The sequence below is a fragment of the Desmodus rotundus genome, chromosome X (assembly GCF_022682495.2).
Source record: "Desmodus rotundus isolate HL8 chromosome X, HLdesRot8A.1, whole genome shotgun sequence".
Taxonomy (NCBI): Eukaryota; Metazoa; Chordata; class Mammalia; order Chiroptera; family Phyllostomidae; genus Desmodus; species Desmodus rotundus.
Genome location: NC_071400.1, coordinates 97,082,046 through 97,103,882, shown reverse-complemented (window position 1 = coordinate 97,103,882; position 21,837 = coordinate 97,082,046). Strand labels below are relative to the sequence as shown.

The 21,837-nt window shown below is 40.1% G+C and overlaps 1 protein-coding gene and 1 non-coding gene across 7 annotated transcripts in view; both read right to left on the bottom strand.

Moving 5' to 3' along the window:
- ARHGAP6 (Rho GTPase activating protein 6) overlaps positions 1 to 21,837 on the bottom strand; it is a 441,720-nt gene that overhangs the window by 19,874 nt on the left and 400,009 nt on the right. For all 6 annotated transcript variants that reach the window (XM_024569866.3, XM_045203283.2, XM_045203284.2 and 3 more), the window contains exons 7-10: positions 20,991 to 21,141; positions 20,155 to 20,303; positions 13,416 to 13,595; positions 408 to 505 (exon numbers count right to left, since the gene is read on the bottom strand). In XM_024569866.3, coding sequence (XP_024425634.2) covers positions 408 to 505; positions 13,416 to 13,595; positions 20,155 to 20,303; positions 20,991 to 21,141 — 578 coding nt within the window. The remainder of the gene's footprint in view (positions 1 to 407; positions 506 to 13,415; positions 13,596 to 20,154; positions 20,304 to 20,990; positions 21,142 to 21,837) is intronic.
- Positions 14,851 to 14,957, bottom strand: LOC112313414 (U6 spliceosomal RNA). The gene has a single exon (XR_002975688.1). It is a non-coding gene; the product is annotated as a U6 spliceosomal RNA (small nuclear RNA).

Here is a 21,837-nt window from a genome sequence, read left to right as displayed (position 1 = left end):
GCATGCACGCTCAGCTTTATGGGGCCGTAAAAACAGTTATCAGAATTCTGGAAGTAGAATCACTGATGTGTGTCCTAGGAAGAACCTTGACTTTCTTACCAAATTTCTTACAAATTTCTGATTTAGTGTTTTTTTTCTTATTTTTTTTTCCGGTAAACACAGTCAAAAGGACCTCAAGGGACTAGGAAAAAGCCAAAAATGAAGATGAAAAAAAATCCTGTGAAGCAGTTTCTAAGTCAATGTGTGGACCGGTAAAACCAAAGCAATTTCCGGTTAGGTGGACGGATGGGCTGTGCCCGAAAGTTGCCACAATTCCGTTTCAAGTCCTACTGCATAGAGAAACCTTCACAATTCTTTAGAAATGGAAAGAGAAACCCCCAAGTGGCTTTAGAAACTGGCATACTCACGAGGATTGGGAAGCCTTTCTTCTGAGTAAATAGTCCACCACATCAGGATCGGTCTCTAACAGGCTGATCAGCACTTCGTTCTGGAGATCCGGGGGAACCTGGGTAGGCCGAATGTTGAGGCATTAAGAAAACACTTCAGAAAGAACACAGGCCATTGGCAACTTTATTATAGCATAAAGCAGACACTGAAGAATCGCAAGAGAACAGAGTGGTTGGTTGGTTAAAAAACCCAAACCTACAACTGTAATTGAACAACAATAAAATAATTCAAAAATTGAAAAAAACAAAAACAAAACAAAAACCAAACCTATACCAACCCAGTTAGTTTAATTCTTAGGACAAACTGGATGGTTACCGAGTAGTCATATTCAACCCAAATTGTCACCTTTGTGTTTGAATAGAGATACAGACTAATCACTGGATATCTCTGTTGTTCAGACTAGGTTTTTCTTGGCTTTGAATAAGCAAAATATCGTAGTTAAGAAGAATGGTGTTCATAATTTATTGTCCAAATGGGAAATCTTTCTAGAGTTCATATTTATGTTTATGCCAAGACAATAGGCATACATCACAACTGTCTTGGACAATTCCAGAAGATATAATCAGTTTAGTAAGAGGACAGGTCCTTGAGCCAGACTGCTTGTGTTTGAGTCCTAGTTCCACTTACCAGTTGTGGGACCTTTGGCAACACACATAACATTTCTATATCTCTGTTTCCTCACCTATAAAATGGAGAGAATAATAGTACGCACTACAAAGAGTTGCTGTGGTGATTAAATGACTTATTGTAGGTCGAGGACCTAGAACAGTACCTGGCAGAGAGTAAACACTCACAAAATGAAGACCACAACTACACACGTCATTTTATCATTCGGTGCCTATCTTCGCTCCTTCCTTGCATCCTGGTCCATTAACAATTAAGTTTCTTGCTTCATAATTTGACAAGGCATTGACTAGAGTTCTATAGATGAGCATCCCGTGTTTCTCTAAGTCTAATCCACAGTACATTAGAAGGTGGCCTTACAATCCTGAATTAGTCATGTTGAAATGTTCTATGAGAAAGGATTGAACTTGGTTCTAATGGTTTTCTATGTCGTAGATGCTGGTAGCTCAACCAAAGGAAATTCAAACTATTCAGAGAAAATAAATTTTCAGTCTGATTCTCTCACACATGGGCTTAGAGATAAGATTCTTCAGAAGTGTGGTGACCAGTCTTCTGAGAATAAGTGGCTGGTGGAAGAATTTGCTTCCTGCCTCTTGTAGAACTCAATTCTTCTTGAGCACTGAGAAGCTGGAAACAATTTTATTAGCAAAAATAGGTATGAGAAAGGAACAAAACGTTTTTCTTCTCTTGTAAATCTGTTCCTCCTACTTCATCCTGAATCTCCATTAATGACATTGCCAAACCCTAGTCTCACAGACACAAAATCTGGGTTGCATTCAAGCTTCTCTGTGTCCTATCCCCTTCCTGTTCAGAGCCTGATCTACTTGATTTCATCTCCATGATGCTGTTACTTCTTTCTTTTATCTTCCATTCCCACTGCAATGGTCTAAGTTCAAACCCTCATTACCTGTCTGTAGTGGTCACCTATCAGCCATTAACAGCTTCCATTTCCCTCTTCTTTTAACAGTTATACCCCAAGTTCCTTCTGGAGAACCAACTGTTCCCCAACCCTTACCTCAAGGGTGAAATGTAACCTAGTCTAAGATCATTCTATCCATTCCCAGACTATCATGAATGCCTGAGAATGGGCATGTGACTCCCTTAGAGACAATGAAAAGCCATGATAATTTCTTTGAGACTTAGGACAGAGAGGATGCAGGACCTATAGCCATGCATGGAGCCTGAGGATTGTGCTGACCATTGAAGAAAAAATACCAAGAAATAGAGAGGGGAAAAAGGGTCTCTTGACATTATTTGACTCCTAGGTAGAGTTATGCTTAAAGATATATATATATATATATTTGCTTTTGAATTGTTCATCTATGTGAATTCACAAATTCCTTCAGCTAGTTTGACTTTTTCATTGAAAAGAAAGATGCATCCTTGACGGGCCTTGATGCTCACCTCAGTCTGTATTTCCCATTTTCTCCTGTAGCAGCCATCCTCATACACGCTCCACTTTAGTGCCACTACACTTCTCACTGTGGCCTTTTCCTACAGCCTTCCTTTAATTCAATACATGAATATTTCCTGAATGCTTACGGAATGTCAGGGACTAGAAGTTGGGATTCAGCTACAAACCAAACAGACAAGAATCTTTGTCTCCTAAAGCTGACAATGAATATGGGAAGCCTGGCACTAAACAAACAAAGACAAGACAGCATAGATCACATGGAGAAAATCAAGGCAAAGAAGAGCCGATGGAGAATGTGGGGGAGGGGAGAGTGCAATTTAAATAGTATAGTTATGCCACAGAGAAATGGACAGTTTTGCAGAGAACCGAAGTAGGTGAAGGAATTGCAGAAAGTCATTCCAAGTAGGAAGAAGAAAACAATCAGCAAGATCCTGAGTCAGGGGCAGCAAGGAGGCTAGTGAGGTTGAAACGAAGTGAAAGGAAGGAGGCTAGTAGTAGGAAGTGAGTCGGGCAGCCAAGGTCAGATGTTGTGGAGTCTTACAGGTCATGATAAGGAGTTCTGTTCTCAATCTAAGTGGATGGAGAGCCACTGGGGGTTTTGAGCAGAGGACTAACTTGAATTCTCATCATTCTGGCTGCTGAGTTGATGGTAGATGGCAGGAAAGCAAGACGTGAAGCTGGAATTGCAGATAGAGGTGTTGCTACATCTAGAGATGCTGGAGTACTGAACGCGGATAGTGAGCTGATGAGAAACACTGTATTTTGCTGTGTATAATGCACACCCACATTTTTGTGCACATTACACATGGGATTATTATACCCATTAGTATACCCATGTATAATGCACATCCTTATTTTTCCCTCAGAAATTTGGGCAAAAAAAGAGCACATTATACATGGCAATAACCAGTATTTAGATCCTGGAGATAGTAAAGATAGAGATAATAGCATTAGCTAATTTGTGAACAGAGAGAGAAAAAGAGAGGGAGAAGGAGTAGGAGAAGGAAAAGAAGCAAGAATGACTGCAATGTTTGGAGCCTAGGCACCTGGAAGGATGGGGTTGCCATTGACTGTTGTAAAGCATTGCAGGAGGAAGAGGCTGGGGTCAAGATTAGGAGTGTGGCCTTGGTATGATAAGGGTGAGAGGCCTGTGAGACATCTGAATAAAGGAGAGATCTGGTAGGCAGTTGGGAAGAAATATCTGGGGCTCAGGGGGGGGCTTGGGCTGGACATAGATATTTGGGAGATACAAATGGATGACATTTAAAGTTCTGTGACCAAATGCAAGGGCCTGGGAATGAGAATGAAAGAAACGGAAGGACTATTAGGTCAAGGCTGAGAGACTCTATTCTCTTACTTTATTGAGTAAATTAAACAAATAAAGAGACTGGTAATTTTTACTGCAAATTTTTCAAATAACTTGATCCAACAGACATGCACTATTATATCAAATTTTCAAAAAGTATATATAAAAAAGTATTACCTAAAGGGTGAAAATAAGCCGACAGAATAGTCATTTAAAAAAGTGAACAGCAAAGCAAAACAATAATAGTGGCCCAAAACGTATATCTTGAACTGTTTTTAAATGAAAATTACATCAGAAAATTATTAAAAATATGTGTATTTTCATCCAGTTAGTTTAATTGAAAAATTTCTATGATTAGACATGTAATAAAAATTTTTGCTTCAACTGCCAATCCATTCCCACAATATGGTGTGTCTAAGAACAAATTAACTTGGATACATTATTGGAATAGGTAACAGGGAGTATTATTATTTAAAAAAATAACTTTCCATAAATTTTGTTGAACTATTCTGCAATTGAAATTTTTTACTCATGCAGCTAGACCTGATTCCCAGCCAATTATAACTATTCAGGTTTGTTTTATGTACTATACCTGACTTTTATTTAGTAATAAATATAAGTAGAAAGGGTCAGTATTATAAATTTATTTATAGTTTCTTTTTAAAAAGACCCATGATACCATTTTGGCTTGGAGACACTCTTTACAAATAAACAAAAAGACGTAGTTAAAAATGTGAATCCATACTACTATAAAGGACACATGGACAAAACCAAGGGGGAGGGTGGAGGCAGGGGAGGGAGGTGGGTTCAGCTGGGGTGGGGTGGAGGGATGGGGAGAAAATGCAGACAACTGTAATTGAATAACAATAAAAATTTTAAAAAATGTGAATCCATGTACTGCAGGAGGGGAGATAATATTCTCCCGTTATTATGGAAGACTGACTACAGTGCACATAACCCATTATTTTAATTAATTTACTTATATCTCATCTTGTCACAAAATGATTTAAAGCAGTTTCAAAAAGTCATATGATAAAACCACATTTTTTAAAATAAAGGAATGGTTCAGAAAATTGGGGCCAGTGGGACAATGAAGATAGAGAATTTGAAATGATACCTGGAGTTGACTTAGTATTCATATGCCATTAAGCAATGCTGTTTTCCGAATAATGCTTCTAATCTTTGTACATATTTTCACATTTCGTTTCCTCTTATTTAATAAAAATTTCAAGCTAATGGTTCAGTTAAATTGGATGAGCATTCATTTTCTATTAATTTAGATGCTTAATAGAGAAATAAAAGTCAAGGGAATGAGTTGATAGAAAACAGGAGCTTACAGTAAGTAAGAAATATCCAGGCAGAGTGTTCCCATATGCATTCCCTTTCAGAAATTAGGATGCTGTTGCACAAGCATCTAGGAGTTGATAGCCCCTGAGGTTCAGTTTTGGCTCTGCTGCTTATAATTAATGTAAACTTGGACATATCAGCCATCTCCTGTAGGATTCCGTTCCAGCATCTGAAAATCCAAGCATGTCCTATCTGGCCCGTTTGCCTTCACGGAGGTGTTACAGGGATCAAGAGGGCTAGAAGATTTGAAAGTACCTTACTAACTGCAAAGAGGTATAAAGTAAAATATTTTACAAGAAATGCACAAAATAATTAATAAATTAAACACTTAAAAGCAAAAATAAAAGCAGATAACATGGAGATGGCCAGTATTTGTTCTGTGATTTTCTTCTCGACTAAATCATTTATTGCTGCCTCTTATCCTCTATGCTTGCAGAGAAGCATCATTCTCCTCTCTTTTGCCTAACACTTTTCTGGTGGGTAACTAAGGGACGGGATTTCCTCTTGATATATCTGGGCTCCTGACCACCTCCTGAATTTCTAGAATTACAGTTTGTGACCTCTTGGCCCCTCACCAGCAATGGTCTTGAAGCCAGACTCTGTGTAGCTTCTCCCTTCTGTTCTTTGTCTTCTATCAGACCTCGAGTGTTTGGGTTACAACATTGGAAGGAAAAGTTCCTGAAGGCAGGGATTATCTGACTTGTCTACCTGGGACTGACATAGGCTGCTGGGGTTGTAGTTCTCTGTCAGCTAGCCTCCTTTGCAGCTAGGGGAAGACCATGTGTGCCGATCCTGACCAAGGTACCCCAAGGGGGGTCTCACAGGATAAAACGTTCTCCTCCATATTGCAGAGAAGCAGGAGAGAAAACATCTCCCTCCATCAGTGGATGATGGCGGCTGCGAGAGATGCTGGAAAATGACTGCAGTATCTTGAAGATGAAGATGGACGAGCAGACAGAAGGAGTGTGAGTGAGCTCCTAAAACTGTGTGTCCCTTGGCTTCTGATTATGCAAGAAAATATATCCTGATGTTTTCAGTCACCTTCAGTTGGTTTTTCCCCTCTTTGCATTTAAATGCTTCCTAAATAATGTCTCCTTTTTCTCCTCTTTGCCTCTCTACTCTTTTCTCTCCTGAAGTTCTTACCTGCACATCCATGACTGTTGACCCGGTTACTTAATCAATATTATGCTCTTTCAGAACAAAAGCTACGGTGTTGTTTCTAATGGATGCTTAATAAAGGTTATAGGAATGGCTATAAATAGTAATAAAAATAACCCAGGATTATTGGTCTTCATGGTGTACACCAGTCCTGTTACCTTTGTCTAGATGTTTCTTTCTGCTTATAAGTGGTACCAATGTCATGCTCTAGCCAAATCTCCTTGCTATGAATTTCTAGAGTAGAAAAATAAGTTTTCTTTACCAACTGAGGATCATCAGAAAATTTCTAATGGGTTCTTAAACTATTATTCCCATCAATACTAAGACTCTAAAAATGAGAAGTATGACTCAATAATCAAACAGATTTTTTTCTTCTTTGATTTGGGATTTTATATATAGCAAAATGAAAACTAAGGAGTGGGACTGTGAAAAACATTAATTTTAAAAATCAACTAGATCTGCACAGTTGAATGAAGAAATGAAACCCGTTCCAATGGGCTTCTGCACGTATAGTTCACTGTTTCACATCAAAATCTCTACTGAGTTTCAGTCAACTACTGAGTAACTTTGGGCATTTTCTCAGGGCACCATTTATGGCTGTGTTTACTGGAGACTCACCGCCTTAGATTTTCATGTGCTCCTTCAAAGCTTAATGCTATTTCAAAAATCAAAAGAACTTGGACTCTCCTGCTGCAGAGAAAAAATGTAAACACTGCGCATGTGAAGGAATAAAACTGTCACAATTAAAATCCACCCTATCAAATTAAAAATGAAACCTTGAATGACTGCCTAGGGTATAACTGCTATGATGTAGTTTATTCCGTAAACCACGGAGAAGGAAAAATGGTTCGAGTTCTCTCCATTTACTAAGTCACTATAACAAACCACTAAGGCATCTCTGAGAGCAATTCCCAGGACCCAGCCCTACCATACTTGCCACTGGATGCTCCACGCCAATCTACCACCTTGTACTGGACCAAGAAGCGTGCTTTGGCATTTAAAACTCTAACATTCCCCAGAGAAAAAGCAAATATCACCAGAAGTCACGATGACTTTTTTAGTTAAAAAACTTGTAAACTTTCTTTTAAAGTGAAAGAAATCACTTTGTTTATGGCAGCAAAAACTCGAACATGGGCAGGCTCAGCCTAGAACCTTTGGTGTGGTTCTGTTGTGGAGGATGGCTTAATATTACATAAGGGCGTCTAGATGCATTTGGAGGGTCAGAATTCATTCAGTCTAATGCATTTTCCCCAAGGGCCTGATACATGCCAGGTAGTGCATGGCAATTGAGGCACATTAATAAACAAAAGTAATTGAAGAGCCCAGGACTCATGTTGGAGGATGACTCAAGGAAGGAAGATGAGGAATAATTAGCAATCTTTACTCCATGGTAATAGGTCAAAGGAAGTAGAAACAGCTGAAGTGTACTAGGCTTCTGCTCCCCTTTACCTGTGTGTGCTGGCAACAGTACACACATTCCGTCGTTGCAGACAGGGACAAGGTGCGCATGCTCCAGCAGGAGCATGCACTGGCTCTTGAAGCCACGTGCTGGCTTGAACATCAGGCAGGTCAGTGTTATGAAGAGTCCAGAGGGATTAATACTGTTAGATATCTCCTTTGCTCCCCACTTTCAAGCTGCCTAAAATATTCTCTTTCTTCCCTGCAAATGAACTCCATATTTGAGATGCCACATTGAAGTACCTGTGTTCTATGTGGGGAGCATCATGTTGTAGAAGTCATCCACTTAGTTGTTGTATCCCTTGGGCAAAAAGATCTTGGCTTACTCTTCATGAAATGGTGGTGAAATTTAGATAAGCCAATGATATACAATAGTGACTAGCCAGCCTCAGCACGTAAACAGTGGTTATTTTAAAAACAGTTACATAAAACAGGAAATGGAAATCCTATTTCACTATCTGGATATGTTGTGTGTGGAGGGGGTGGTTTCTTGTTTGATGACCTGGATTGCTGCCTGACTACTTTGACTTGGCATGCAAGCGAGGTTTTAAGAAAATGTAATTTGCATTTGGGGAATGAAGAGAACACAAAGCAAAGCTTGGCTTTGGAGCCTGGAATCCTCATCTCGGCCTCTGACCCTTATTTCCAGTAGTTCTCATTTGAAATTTCCCACGTGCACTGTGCTTGTCCCCAGCTCAGGCTGACGAACCAGTGGGGTGGGAACTCACTGGTGTTCCCACGTCTCCACTGCACTCCGGACTTTGCATCAGCCCACAGGGGTGGTGCTTTCTCTTGTTTCCCTCTCTCTCTCAAAAAAAAAGCCCTCTTAGGAATCATGTGGTATCAACTCTTAGAATGAACTGAAAGTTTTCTCCACTCTGCTCTGAAGCTCTTATTAATTCTAAGAGCAATGATGAGTTTTCTCTGAGATTCCCAATATCAGTTAAAGAAGGAACAACTTTCAGACCAATTGATATGTTAATGATTTAGTCAGCGAACGCTCTCTGTCTTACAATGATACCAGTGACCATTTCTATCAATACATACGTATGCATGAGCCTTCTCTTTTATTCCCATTGTTCCCAGAGAGTATCATTTATGTTATCCAGCTTTGAAACTGTTGTTGATATTAGAAATGCAGGGTCAGGGTTTGAAGGTAAAGGAAGCTAAGGAGTATGGGCACTGAACCAAAAGCAAAGAAACAAACAACAAAATGTATTTTTCCCAGAAATATGTTGTTGTAGTGTTTATTCAGCACATAATTACTGAGTGCCCATTTGCTGCAGAATATTTTCTGGATGTCAGTGAACAAAACAAATGAAAATCCTGGTTTTCATAAAGTTTGCATTCTAGGTTTCAATAAGTATAATAAATAAGTAAACTATATAGTGAGTGGAAAGGTGATAAATACTATGGAGAAAAGAAAAAGAAGAGCTGGGTAAGGGAGTAGGAGCACGTCACAGTCACAGAGTGGCCAGTGCTTCACTGCAAAGTAGATACTGTAACCACATAGAAATTTCATTTCTTCAATATGACCCTTTCACTTTTCTTTCCTTTTGATGCAAACTGGCCTCATCCAGCTCCATCACGTAGCAAATAAGTGGCTGAGCAGGGATTTGAATTCTGGCAGCTGATTCCAAAGCTCATGGTCTCCCCACACCATCCTGGGTGTTTCTCAAGGTGTGGTTACAAAAGTACCAGTGTGCCCTGAAAGTATTCATTAGATAGTGCAGATTCCTGGGCCCCATCCTAGAGGTACTCAATCTGTTTCTCTGGAGTTCAGCCCAGAGGTCTGAACGTCTGACAAATTCCCTTGTGACTCTGCTGTATGCTCAAGTTTGAGAACCGCTGTTACAATCTGCTGCCTTGATCTTCCCACAGAATGACCATGGCTGTCACTATTCAACAGAGTGCTCACGATGGCTTTTATTACGGGATGGCTTTTATTGACTCTTGAACCGTGTATCAGTCTCTGAATCTAGGTACCTCTTCTGTATTATGGGACAAAACCAGGTTCTTTTCTGCCCTTTCCCATTAACTCAGATACTGGCCACTTGGGAGAGGCGTCAGGAAATGAAGGACATTATTAACGCTCAGAACAAACTTTGGGTCCTTGCCAGGCCTCTGTGTGTTTTTATATCTCTTCCATCAGTTCTGTGGAATCACTGCCTCCAGGGTGCATTCTGCCTTCAAGGACACACTCACAGCCACCTTGTCTAACAAATCTTCCTTTCTAATGCCAATGGGAAGCGATGCCTCGCTCTCTGAGCTCTAACCCTTCCCAAGGACTGTGAAACTGCACAATTGCTAACTACCTTGAACTGTCAGGTCATGACTAGCTTTATTCTTCCTTGTTTGAAATGTCTGTACTAATTCTGAAAGTTTCTTAAAAACAAAACAAAACAAAATGAAACAGCTATATACATGATTGCACTTTTGTCCACCCACACAGACCACATTTGCCAACCAGCTACCGGCTTTGGTATAATCAACTGGCTTCTGAAATGCCAAATATGCCCACAGAACCTACACAGTGATAAGATTAATTTTCTTCTGTGCTTCATGGAAATAAAGAGGTGAAGTCAGTGGTAGGGAACAGAACCATACAGATTCTAGAACTAGAGGAGATCTTGCTTAATCATTCATTCTGACCCACTCCTCTGGTAACTAAAGAAATAGAAATCGAAGAAGGTGAGGTCACATAGCTAATGTATAGCAAAGATAGGCTATAGCAAACATTTCCGGTTCCAGAACCAGTTTTCTTTCTACTGACCCAGGCTTGGGATCTCTGCCCACTTCTCCTGTCATCCCACTGTCTTTTTTCTCAATATGTAATTCCCATAATCTGTCTGAGATCAAGAATGCTTAGAGAAAGCTATCCTCAATTTCTTCCTGCCTAGGCCTTTTCATATGTATAAGGAATACAGTTTAGTCATAGAGAAATCATATGTCACAAACTACCATTGTGTCATTTATTAATTCAACCAATATTTCTTGTTTCTACCATATGCCAGGCACAGACATAATGCAGTAAAGGAAATAGATGGAAAGGACAAAAATTCATCCTGTCATGGAGCTTATATTGTTGTGGGGAAAACACTCAACAAACAAGAGAAATTAGTAAAACCTTATATTAGTAATGGTGAGTGCTAAGGAGGAAAAGCAGGGAGAGGGAACAGCAAGTGCGGAACTGTGTGCATGGCGGCGGCGGGGCTGTATTTTAGACAACGTGGCCAGGCAAGGCCTCACTGAGAAATAAAGATCACAACTGGGGAACCAGGATATGAGCTATAACCCAAGAGAGTCTTGACATCAATTTCTATAGAGAGTGGCAAACAAAGATCAGATCTGGAAAATGGGAAAGGTGGAAAACTGATGGTTTTTTGCTGTTGTTAGTAGCCCAGGTGGCAGGAAATGGGAAGGGGAGGGATGGCACAATTAACGTGGTGGCAACTGTACTTTAAAGGAAGCCAGGAAGAGATTTTTTTTAGTGTTAGAGGTGAAAAGAAATGCCTGATGGTTTGTGGCTGCATATAAAGAACTTTTCTTAGAATACAGAATTTAGAGAACAGAATTAAGATTGATGAGAGGTATTATTTTATTTAAAAAAAATCCAGAGAGTATGAAGTAATGCCAAGACTACTTGGCAAAATGATATGTGACTTAAAACTTGATGAAAATGTTGAAAAGTTCAGTCATTTGATTCATCCAAACATGTAATTAATTATGAGGATTTTGGCTGACGTGTGAAATTTATATAGAGTTAATGACAAATTCCACATTTTTTGAGAGCTTACTGCATGCAACACAGGAACAGTGTTTCAGGGGCTCAAAGAGGAGCAAGACACTGTTATATCTCAGTGCAATTTTGACTTTGCTCCATCCGTTTTCAGTTCTTCCTGGGCATCCAGCAGGCATACCTGTCCCAGCCTTCCCTGCAGTTAAATATGTCTTCTGGCTCAGTTCTGGCCAATGGCATTGTAACGAGCATGATGGATGTCCCTTCTAGGTTTGGCTCATAAATCCTGGAGGATTGCAGAGTCTCAAGATGCAAGGAACTGTGTCCCTAAATCCCGACCTGTAAGGTTGTCAACCGATCATCTGATTAAACTGTATGTCAACAAGATATTTATGTCTGTTGTGAACTAAGATCTGAGCCAGTTCATGTTGCTCAACTAATATAATTAGTAATTAACATTTGCATACAATTTTATAGTTTGCAGAATACTTTCACATATTAAATGATTCTGGGAACCACCCTGAGAAATAGGTCATATTTTTATTTTTTCCATTTCATAAACTGAAAAGGATGCTTATTGAGTATTGACTTACTTGACCACAATCATAGATATAAGACACAGAGGGCAAAGATTTTAAATCGCTGGCTCTCAAATTTACAAAACATAATTGGTATAAGACGAAGTATGGAAATAAATCTAATGCAAGGCATTTGAAAAATAAAGAATTGTGGTTGTAGAAACAGAAAAGGCTCTAGTGTAATAGGTAAGATTTACGGTGAGTGATGGCACATTGACAACAAAACTGGGAGAAGAAACAGAGAAAATTCCTGTAGATTTTGACAAGCAATATAAGCGGTAAACAGAAATAGAAGAGAGTTGGCATTCGTTCTAATATTTCAAGGGAAGTTGAAGCAAGCAATGCAGTTTTTTGAAGGAAAACAGGAACTGGTAATTCAATACAAATCAAAAAAATATTTATTGAGTGCCTGCCAGAGAAGGGCCTTCCAAAAGTGTACAGAGGATACAGAGAGGAGATAACAAGGGCACAGCCCATGTTTTAAATGTGTTTATAATCTACTGGGGGAAATATTTCATAAATGACTGTCGTACAATGTTAAAATAAACATCTATAAGAACAGAAATGGGGTTCAAGGGACAGCGAAATGATATGGGCAAGTGGCATGAGAAGGACACAGGAAAGATAGGTGAAGCTTGATGAAGGAGGTAAAATGTCAATATTGACATTGGAGAAGCTGTCATCTCTGAGGATGGTTATGAATATATAAATTCGTGAGAACCACATATAATTCCACAGGGAATGGTTTTATTACTATTTTGAGCAAGGATTACTAGTATATAAATAATTTAGTGACCCCAAAACGTGACCATTGTTTAGGGTACAACAAACTGAAATTTATAATTTGAATATTTTTTTTAAACATAGAATCAACTTAAGTGCCCATCAGTAAATGAATCGATCAAAAACTATGGCAGAAGGACCTCCTACACTTTGTGACAGTGCGGATGGAACTGGAGAACATAATGCTAAGTGAAATAAGCCAGGCGGTGAGGGACAAATACCATATGATCTCACCTACAAGTGGAACATAATCAACAAAACAAACGAGAGCAAAATAGAACCAGAGATATGGAAATTAAGAACAAACTGACAGTGACCAGAGGGGATGTGGGAGGGGATATTGGGGGAAAAGGCACACAACCGTACTTGAACCACAATAAAAAAAAGAATTACAGTACAGTGATATCATAGGTTATAAATTTCTATTCCCATTAAAACTGCATGGATTCCAATGAATTCAATGACTAGCACTGTAGACCTGGTGAGTGAGTTTCATCAGGCCACCAAAAGGCAATCAGTAGGCAGTTTACTAAGATACCCTGCCAAAGAGGGGCCACCTACCATGAATAGGGCTTCATAGTTTTCGATCATTTTCTGAACCACAGCAATGATGGCTGTACTTTCCTCAGCCCGGGCAGAACTCTGGACCGAGAATTCTTTGTCTGATGACTTCTGCTTGTGCAGCAGGTTGGGTCCAAATATGGTGGCCAAGTTTAGAGATGTCATTTTGTTCCCAGTGACCTATAGGAACAGAAAATACAAAAACTGTTATTTTTGCCTTTCAAAATGCCAAGTGGTTCAACAATCAATGGAACCTTTTCCTTTCCCTTTTCTTCTGCAAAGACTACATAGTTTCAGGTAGAATCCCTGAGGGGTACCACTATTTTTCTTTTGCTTTATATCTTGGATTGAAGCTCATAGTGCAGTGGCCATTGAATAAAATTTTACCACTCTAAGTTATTTATTGTGAAAATGGTACTACATAAAATTTCTATCCTGTCTGCTCATTACAAATATTGATGTCCATCCATCCATTTATCCATCCATCCCATCATCCATCCCTTCATCTATCCCTTCATCCATCAATCCATATCTCCATTAATCCATCCACTCAGCACATACCATAAGCTAGGCATTTTTTATGAATTTTTGTTATATAAAATTTTTCCAACAATGATCACCACACAGTCCTTATTTTAAGGGTTCACATTGTAGAGGGTGAAGAAACTTATCAATTACAAGAAATGAGTACAAAGTATGAAGCTATCAACTCTGGAGGCCCCAGAGATACTCCAAAGTGGTGGCAATATTTGCACAAAAACTTAAAGAAAGAATAGAGTTTGCTAGGCTGAAAAGCAGAGGAGCTGGGACAGAAGGCAATTTAACAGTGGTGAGAACACCATATGCAAAGACAGAAACATGTAAAATACCCTAATACACATCAGGAACCACAGTGTGGCAGAGGGTTCTGAAGGAAAGGCAGGAAAGGCCGAGGTAAGAAAGAGTCATTGCCCATGTCCCTTGTGGGGCAAAAATGTTCCCTGTTGAAAGCCACTGGTCTAGGCAATTTTTAAAATTTCTCTTGTTGATATTGAAAACCTAGAATTCCTGGATAAGTATGGGAACTGTGGTTGCTCGGTGGGGATCTATGTCCACAGTCTTTGAGAAGCACCTGGGCGCACAGCACAGAATTCAAGAGTCCTGATTCACAGCCAAGGCAAAGCCTCCTGAGTCTCATGCCAGCCCTGTGGAGCACTGAAGTGGTGGCAGCAGCCCTGCAGTCCCAGGGTGGCACAAGGCAGGCATTATTTTTAGACGGTGAGGCTGTTTCCAGGTTTGCCATCAAGTAAAGTGATTTTACGCAATAAACACTGGGAATTTTCAAGAAACTGCCCATTATGTAAGACTGTTCAGTTATTTTTTTCTTTGTTTTATTTCATTGATATAAAACCTGATAAGTTTTCACTTTATTTTTCTTTTTTTTTCCCCAAATTTTAAAAATATGGAACGCTTCACAAATTTGCGTGTCATCCTTGCACAGAGGCCACGCTAATCTTCTCTGTATCGTTCCAATTTCAGTACATGTGCTGCCGAAGCGAGCACTGCTTTTATTTTTCATTTCTCTTCCTGCAAATGCATAAAATGAAAGATGTGCCATTTTCCAATTCATCCCTCTAGAACGCTGAAGCATTTGAAGTGCTTTCCCGTCCCCTATTAAAGTAATATCAGAGCTTTCTCATTTTTAAAATATTAACAAATAGAAGATTCTTTTTGTCTTAAACCACAGACATTTATTTGTTACAGTTCTGGAGGCTGGGAAGTCCAAGATCAAGGTCCTAGCCGATTCACTGGCTGATGGGAGCCCTCGTCCTAGTTCGCAATGGCCGTCGTCTAGATGCCTCCCAGATTTTGTTTTCTTTTAAAAGAATGTTTAGTACAAGGACAATCCAGAACTCTGTTTCCGCTCTCCTTCTCCTGTTGTTATTCTGGGAATGCAATACAATCTGTCTGTAAAATTGTACATAGATTCCAGCTGCAGACCGTGCTGCTGTGGTGTGTTAACACGGTTTTGTTTTGTTTTTATTTTATTGGTTTTTTTAATTGGAGACTGGTTCATGATAGCTTCTACCCTCGCTCCCCATGATTCAGTACATATATGGCTATGTCTATGTATATTAATAATGTGCACTTGGGGCCGGTTCATTATTTCCTTATTAGTCAGTCAATTCAAGGAAAACTTTTATCTCTACTAAATAAGCATCCTAGATCATTTCTAATCCTAATATGAATATTTCATCTTTATTAAAAGTTTAGCATGTATAGTCCCTGGGCTAGGGGGCTTTCATTAAGCTGTTTCAAATATTCTCACTAGAAGCTCGTGAAAGAGCTGCTGCTTCTGCCCTTTTTTACAGAGAAGGAAGTGATACCTAGAGCCCACAGCTAGGAGGTGGTGGGGCTGAGAAGCAAAGCTGGTGGCTTGGCTCTAGGTACACGCATGTTCTTTATCACTACCCTGTAACTCCCACTGCTCATACTTGAATGGCAGACCGTCTTTCCGTGGTGAAATGGAACACTGGCTTCAAGGCAGGGCCAGGACCAGGGTGAGGAGAGCAAGCACTCACTGACCCTGTTACAGTTCCAAAGCCAACCTCCCACTTCCTGGAGGCATGTACCTCCTCAAAGGTCGGTAATCCTGGTTCTACTTTGGCAGTTTGTAACTTCTTTTTTTTGCTTCACAGATTCTTTGAAAACTAAAGGCCAGCCTCGAACTCCCTCACCAAAAGAGTGTACAGTCATACCACATTTTCCATGCAATGCCAGAGCGTTCTTGGACAACTGAAAAACTATGGCTCTAGAGGTTTTAAGTATGTTCCTGCAATACTTTTTCTAGAAGAAATGAAATCTTTCATACTTTGGGAATTTATTTTTCCCCTAAGGAGCAAAGCAAATAGCAAACTAGACAAAATGGAATAAAACAAACAAACACAAGATAGAAAAACAACACAATTTGATAAAATACCACTATTTTTCCCAAGAAAAGCACTCATTGATAAGTCAACAATTTTTCTCATGCCCTTCTTTTAGACATCTTTAAGATCTCATTGGTTAAAGATGCATTGAATTTTAAGCACCAATTAGAAAGGAAATATTATGTTCATTTTATAAAGGAGGAAGCTCAAACCTACTCCCCACCCCAACTCTGTTTTTCTTCCTCTTCCTCTATTCTATAAATACAAGGTCATGTAGCAAGGTGCTGGCAGAGCCTCTGTGAGCTCCGAGCTTTTTGACTCTCTGGTTCAGTTTTCTTCTATGTTCCAATCTGTAACAACTACATAACAAATAGTTAAAACATCTAACACAAACTAACAAACAGGTAAGACAAAAAGCCAAAATTGTTTTGTTTCTTTACCATATTTTACAATTTAATTTTTGCCTCAGTCCAGTCTACTTATTCTGTATCCTCTACCTGCTTGTGCCAAACCAACTGAACAAAAATAATAAACAAAGAACTTGTCTTGTTCCTCGCCCTCTACTCTTAACTTCTACCAGAAGGGGTTTTTAGCTAACTCCCATCTCTACGCAGTGCTTATGCGTTGTTTATTCAATCCCTACACAGCCTTTGCTCAGTTCCTACACACGCTTTGAGGCGTAATTTAAGTTCAATCCCCATCCATGAAGCCATTCCTAACCTTTATGGCCCATGTTCATCATGTCGTCTCCGAACTTCTGCAGTGACTCCGCACTGCACTCCCTAGTTCTGTATTTGCCCCGTGTGCTCACGGTCTCCACCTCCCAGATGCCACAGCATCTCAGGAATGACAATTAGAAAATTTCTCAACAACACTCTCTGGTTTAGAGGAACTCAGGGTAGGTGCCCAGGATGTACATGGTTCAAATATCAAGACCATTCTTATATGAAAACGCTTATAATGGAAATTGCTGTTTTCCCTATTGCTACTCAAACAAAAGCTTCCTAATTCACTCTGTCCCTGTGTCTAACCAATCTGTAACATGGATTATACTACCTTAGTGGAATTAAGATTCCAAAGATTCTTTCAGCCCTTAAAAGAATCAATCACCTACCCACTTACAAAGGCATTCATTCCTCTCTGAACATAGTCCAATTGCCCCTTATACCTCACCAGTACTTTCCCACTCTGCAGCCTTTATCCAATCTAAGGTGGCTGCGTGGGCTACTTGCTTTCCTGTGACTTACAACCGTTTCAAAGAAGCAAGGCTCTCCTCACATTTCCCCTGCAGCTTTAATTTTTCATCACTAATCTGTCATTTTGATTCAAGGTTTAGGCCAAGACTGTGTAGAAACCCTGGAATCTCTCATTTCCCTGTACAACTTTGCTGTTACTAGGGTATTTTCATGTTCCTTATAGCAATTAGTCTTCTAAAGCATTGTGCAGTGCCAGCTGAAGAATTTGTGTTCCCAAAATTCAGATAAGTCAACTCAGGTTTAGGAAAGTTAGTAGATTTCTGCAAGAACATATGGCCAGTGATCTATACAGCTGCTAAGTGCTCTCAGCCACGGGTGTTTTGCCCCTTCCCCCACCCCACAGGACACTCGGCAAGGTCTAGAGACACTTTTGGTTGTGGCAATTAGGGTGGGGGTGGGAAGGAGCTGCTTCTTGCATCAAGTGAGTAGAGGCAAGGGATGATGCTAAGCATCCCATAACGCATAGGGCAGTTCCCACTACAAAGAATTACGTAGTTCGAAATGCTATTCACATGGAGGTTGTCAATCCCTGAACTAGACTAGTAGGTCTTTTTTTACTTCCTATTCTATATTTCTGTTTTTATCAAGTTAGATTGGTTTGGACTGAGGCACAGCTGGGCCTTTACTAATTATGGGACCAACCCAACCCCTACTATCCAACATGACAACTTTCTGTGAATCAGAAAAAGGAGTCCCTTCCTCAAGATATTTTACTGCCTTTTGCAAATCTATAGTGACAATGAGGTACACGGTGCCTCTCCAGAGTGTGAAATGCAGAAATGCATAACTTGTGGGTGCTCCCTGTGGGACACTGGGAAAGGTACTTAATGCCTTGAACCCTCAGTTTTCACCTCTGAAACGTGGGGTCAATGATATCTCCAACATGTAATGGAGGGTTCACTATAATGTATAAAACCCCCAGCACATAGCTAGCACATGGTAAGAGACACGTTATTGGTAGCTAACATTTCAGCACGCTAAGTTTCACTCGTACCTATCCAAGAATATTTTCTTCCCTTTAGCATAGGCAATGGAGTCTTGTTCAGCATTTGGACTAAAAGAGTGTCTGAAAATGATTCTAAAAAAAGCAAGAGTGAGTTCAATTGGACTTTTTGCTCTCCCCAATTCCTTCTTAATCCCCTGGGACCCGACTTTCTCCCTCTTACATAGCACTTACGAGACGTCAGAGAAGCACTGACACGCCTAGGAACATAGACAGTGCTCTGCCTTTACCCAGTGATTAGGCAGATGCTTCTGCAGCTTCTGTTATATCTATAGTCGATAAGGGATGACGCCAAGATGGGTGATACAACTACTTAACAATTATGAGAATTATAGTGTATCCATCAAAGAGCTGTGTCTGCTGAAACAAGGTGTCTGTACCATATTATGAAACCTGAAAACAGCAGAGGTTTCACTAATTATAACTACTATACAGATAAATGGCTAACTCAGGAAAGTTCCATTCTCATACCTAAATGGGGGATGAGAATAAGAAATGCAGAACTGCCTTTCTGGATTACAGTGAAAAAATTATATATGACTACGATTTTGGGAAAGAAATTTGGCAAACACAGAATGGAATCCATGATGCAGCTGACTTCTGTGGCGAAGTGTGGAGTGCCTTGGGCCCCTTGTTGATTGATAATGTGTGTGAGCATGTGGAAGGGGCTGAGTTCTCCTGGGGAATCCAAGGGCAAGGACAAACGTGACTGCATGGTATCTAAAAGGGAAACAAGTCTCTTGTTAAGGTGAAGATTAAATAGGTTGCTTGGTAAAATGTCACCTAAAATTGAGGCAAACATCTCCTTTGTCCAAGGCTCAAACCTAAGAATAGCTTAAAACATATGAATGTGACCAAAGCAAACTGGATCCCAAGACCTCAGATGAGGGAGACCTGAGTGGAAGACCAGGTCCAACAAGAATATCTCAAAAGGGCCTGTGACACCATGTGGCATTGAGATATGTGGCAATGGTGAGCAGAGTGTACTTTCTAGTTCCTTCTACACCTGGTTTGGAAGCAGGACTGGCCTTCCATTGCATTGAGCCAGTCTCTGTTTTGGGGGAGGGTTTAAGGAGAGAAAGGGCCTCTCAAAAGGAAGATACTAGCCTTCTAGCTATAGGGCAGATGGGAGCTCCAGGAGCAAACTGGAAGAAAAAAGAGGTGACCTCCCATTTCAGCTCCAATTTAAAGAAGCAGATCAAATTACTTACAAGGACAGAAACCTCCCCTCATCTTCATTACTCCATTTTTTCATGATTTAAGCATCTCTATAGTTCATTGTTTGTCTTCTTTGCACAAATGGAAATTCAAGATCTTGAAGTAAAGCATCATCTTGAAAAATGACTGCTTCATTAAGAAGCATCCTTGAAACACAGGAGGTTAATGGCCTATGCACTCTTAGGAACTGTTCTTCGAGAGAAAACCCTGCATTAGTTCTTCCTACATAGGCAGGTGGGGAAAGTGAAGGTGTATTTCCACTGGGTGAAAGTTTTGAACCAAACTGATGGCTTGCCCTTTTAAACAAGAAAAGGGAAGAGTCACAGTGTCTATGGCAGCAGAGGGGTGCATACCTCCTGCCCGTCCTTGCTGATGTTGTCATTGGCGTGCCTGGCCACAATGGAGAGAAACTGTAGGAGGCGGTGGAGTGTGTCGCAGTTGCAGGGAGGTAGAAGGTAGATGAGGAGCTGCAAGGTGCCCAGCTGTTCCTCTGGCTCCAGCACTAAGTAAGGCAAAAAGAAGTGCTCTAAGTGAGTAAAGTGGGGGAACCTGCACTATTTAGACTCAGAGGAGAGGCCTCCTCTCAACTTTTGTCAGAAGGGGATTATCAAGTCACATTTCATTTCTTCCCTAACTCTCCCATTGACTGAGCAGTTTACCAGCAAGGTTCTATGAAGGATATAAAGATAAATTAGACCTGAAGAAATGTAACATCTAGAATAAGCATTATAACCTAGGTTAGAAAGGTAACTTAATTTCCCTTAGATGGGAAAACACTGGGCTATGCCATCCTGCTCCCCTGGAATGTTGCCCACCCCCATTACTCACTCTGGGTCCCTTTCTCACTCCTTCCTCATACAACAAATGTAAACTCATTTTTAGGCACAGACTCAACGTGAACTCTTGCTGTTACTTCAGAGTATCAATATATAGCACTTTCTGCTATCCCAGGGTGATTTGAAAGCATCCCAAATGCTTCTTGGCTACTTCTATTTGTTCTATTGCAACTTTCTTCTTGCTAACTCTCTCCAAGGTAAATCTCAGAAAATTCCCCAAGTAACCCACTTATCAAGGACCAATAAATAAGGACTAAAAAGTTATTGGGAAACACATGCACAAGTGTGCGGACGACTGAGTTGACATCCTGGTAGTCCACGGACACATTCCTGCCAATGTCTACCATACTCACAGAGAGTATTGATGAAAGCTGTGTACAGCTCCCTGGTGAGAAGGGGGTCCGGCATGTCCCTCAGGAACTCCTTCAACAAGGCAGCCACATCATGAACACTGTGCTCTTCCTCCAGAGAGACATCAACCCCACGGTCAAATTCCTCACGTAACTGGAAAAATAACAGTTCAAATGGCAGTCTTGTCACACCATATGTCTATGCTCAGAGCCAAGCAAAAGAAGTATTGTGACTTACAGCATCTGGTATTAAGTTTGCACAGACCCAAGGAGGAGATGTAATAACATGTCACCTTGATATACAGAGTCTGTGCAACTCAGCCATGAATATATATATATATATATATATATATATATATACATATATATATATAAATGCATTATTAAATAAAAGTATGTGGGTTTACTGTTAATGATGCAAGCAGAAGGGTTCAATAATGACATCCAGAAGTTGGGAGGAACAGCTAACGGGTTAGGTCAATTATAAATGTGGGAGGGAAGAATTAATCCATTACATAGCAGTTTTGCATGTCAGCAATCTTACCATGTTGGAATTTTGACATTTTACAGAAATGCACGACAAGAAAGTTAAGTGATTTTTCTGCAAACAATGAAATTTAAAACCCTGATGAGCCATTTGTAACTAAGTCTTGAAAGATGATAATAACTAAAAAGCTGCCTTATATTTATCAAGTAGCCTTATGAAGAGTTCCCAGAAGGATTCCCTGCCTTAAATCATTATGCTAAGTTTATTACTATTTACAGCAGCAGAAGACACAATAGCAAGAAGAAGGGAGTCATAACTCTGCACCCTACTTTCTTCACTGACACCTCAACTTCTCATATATTG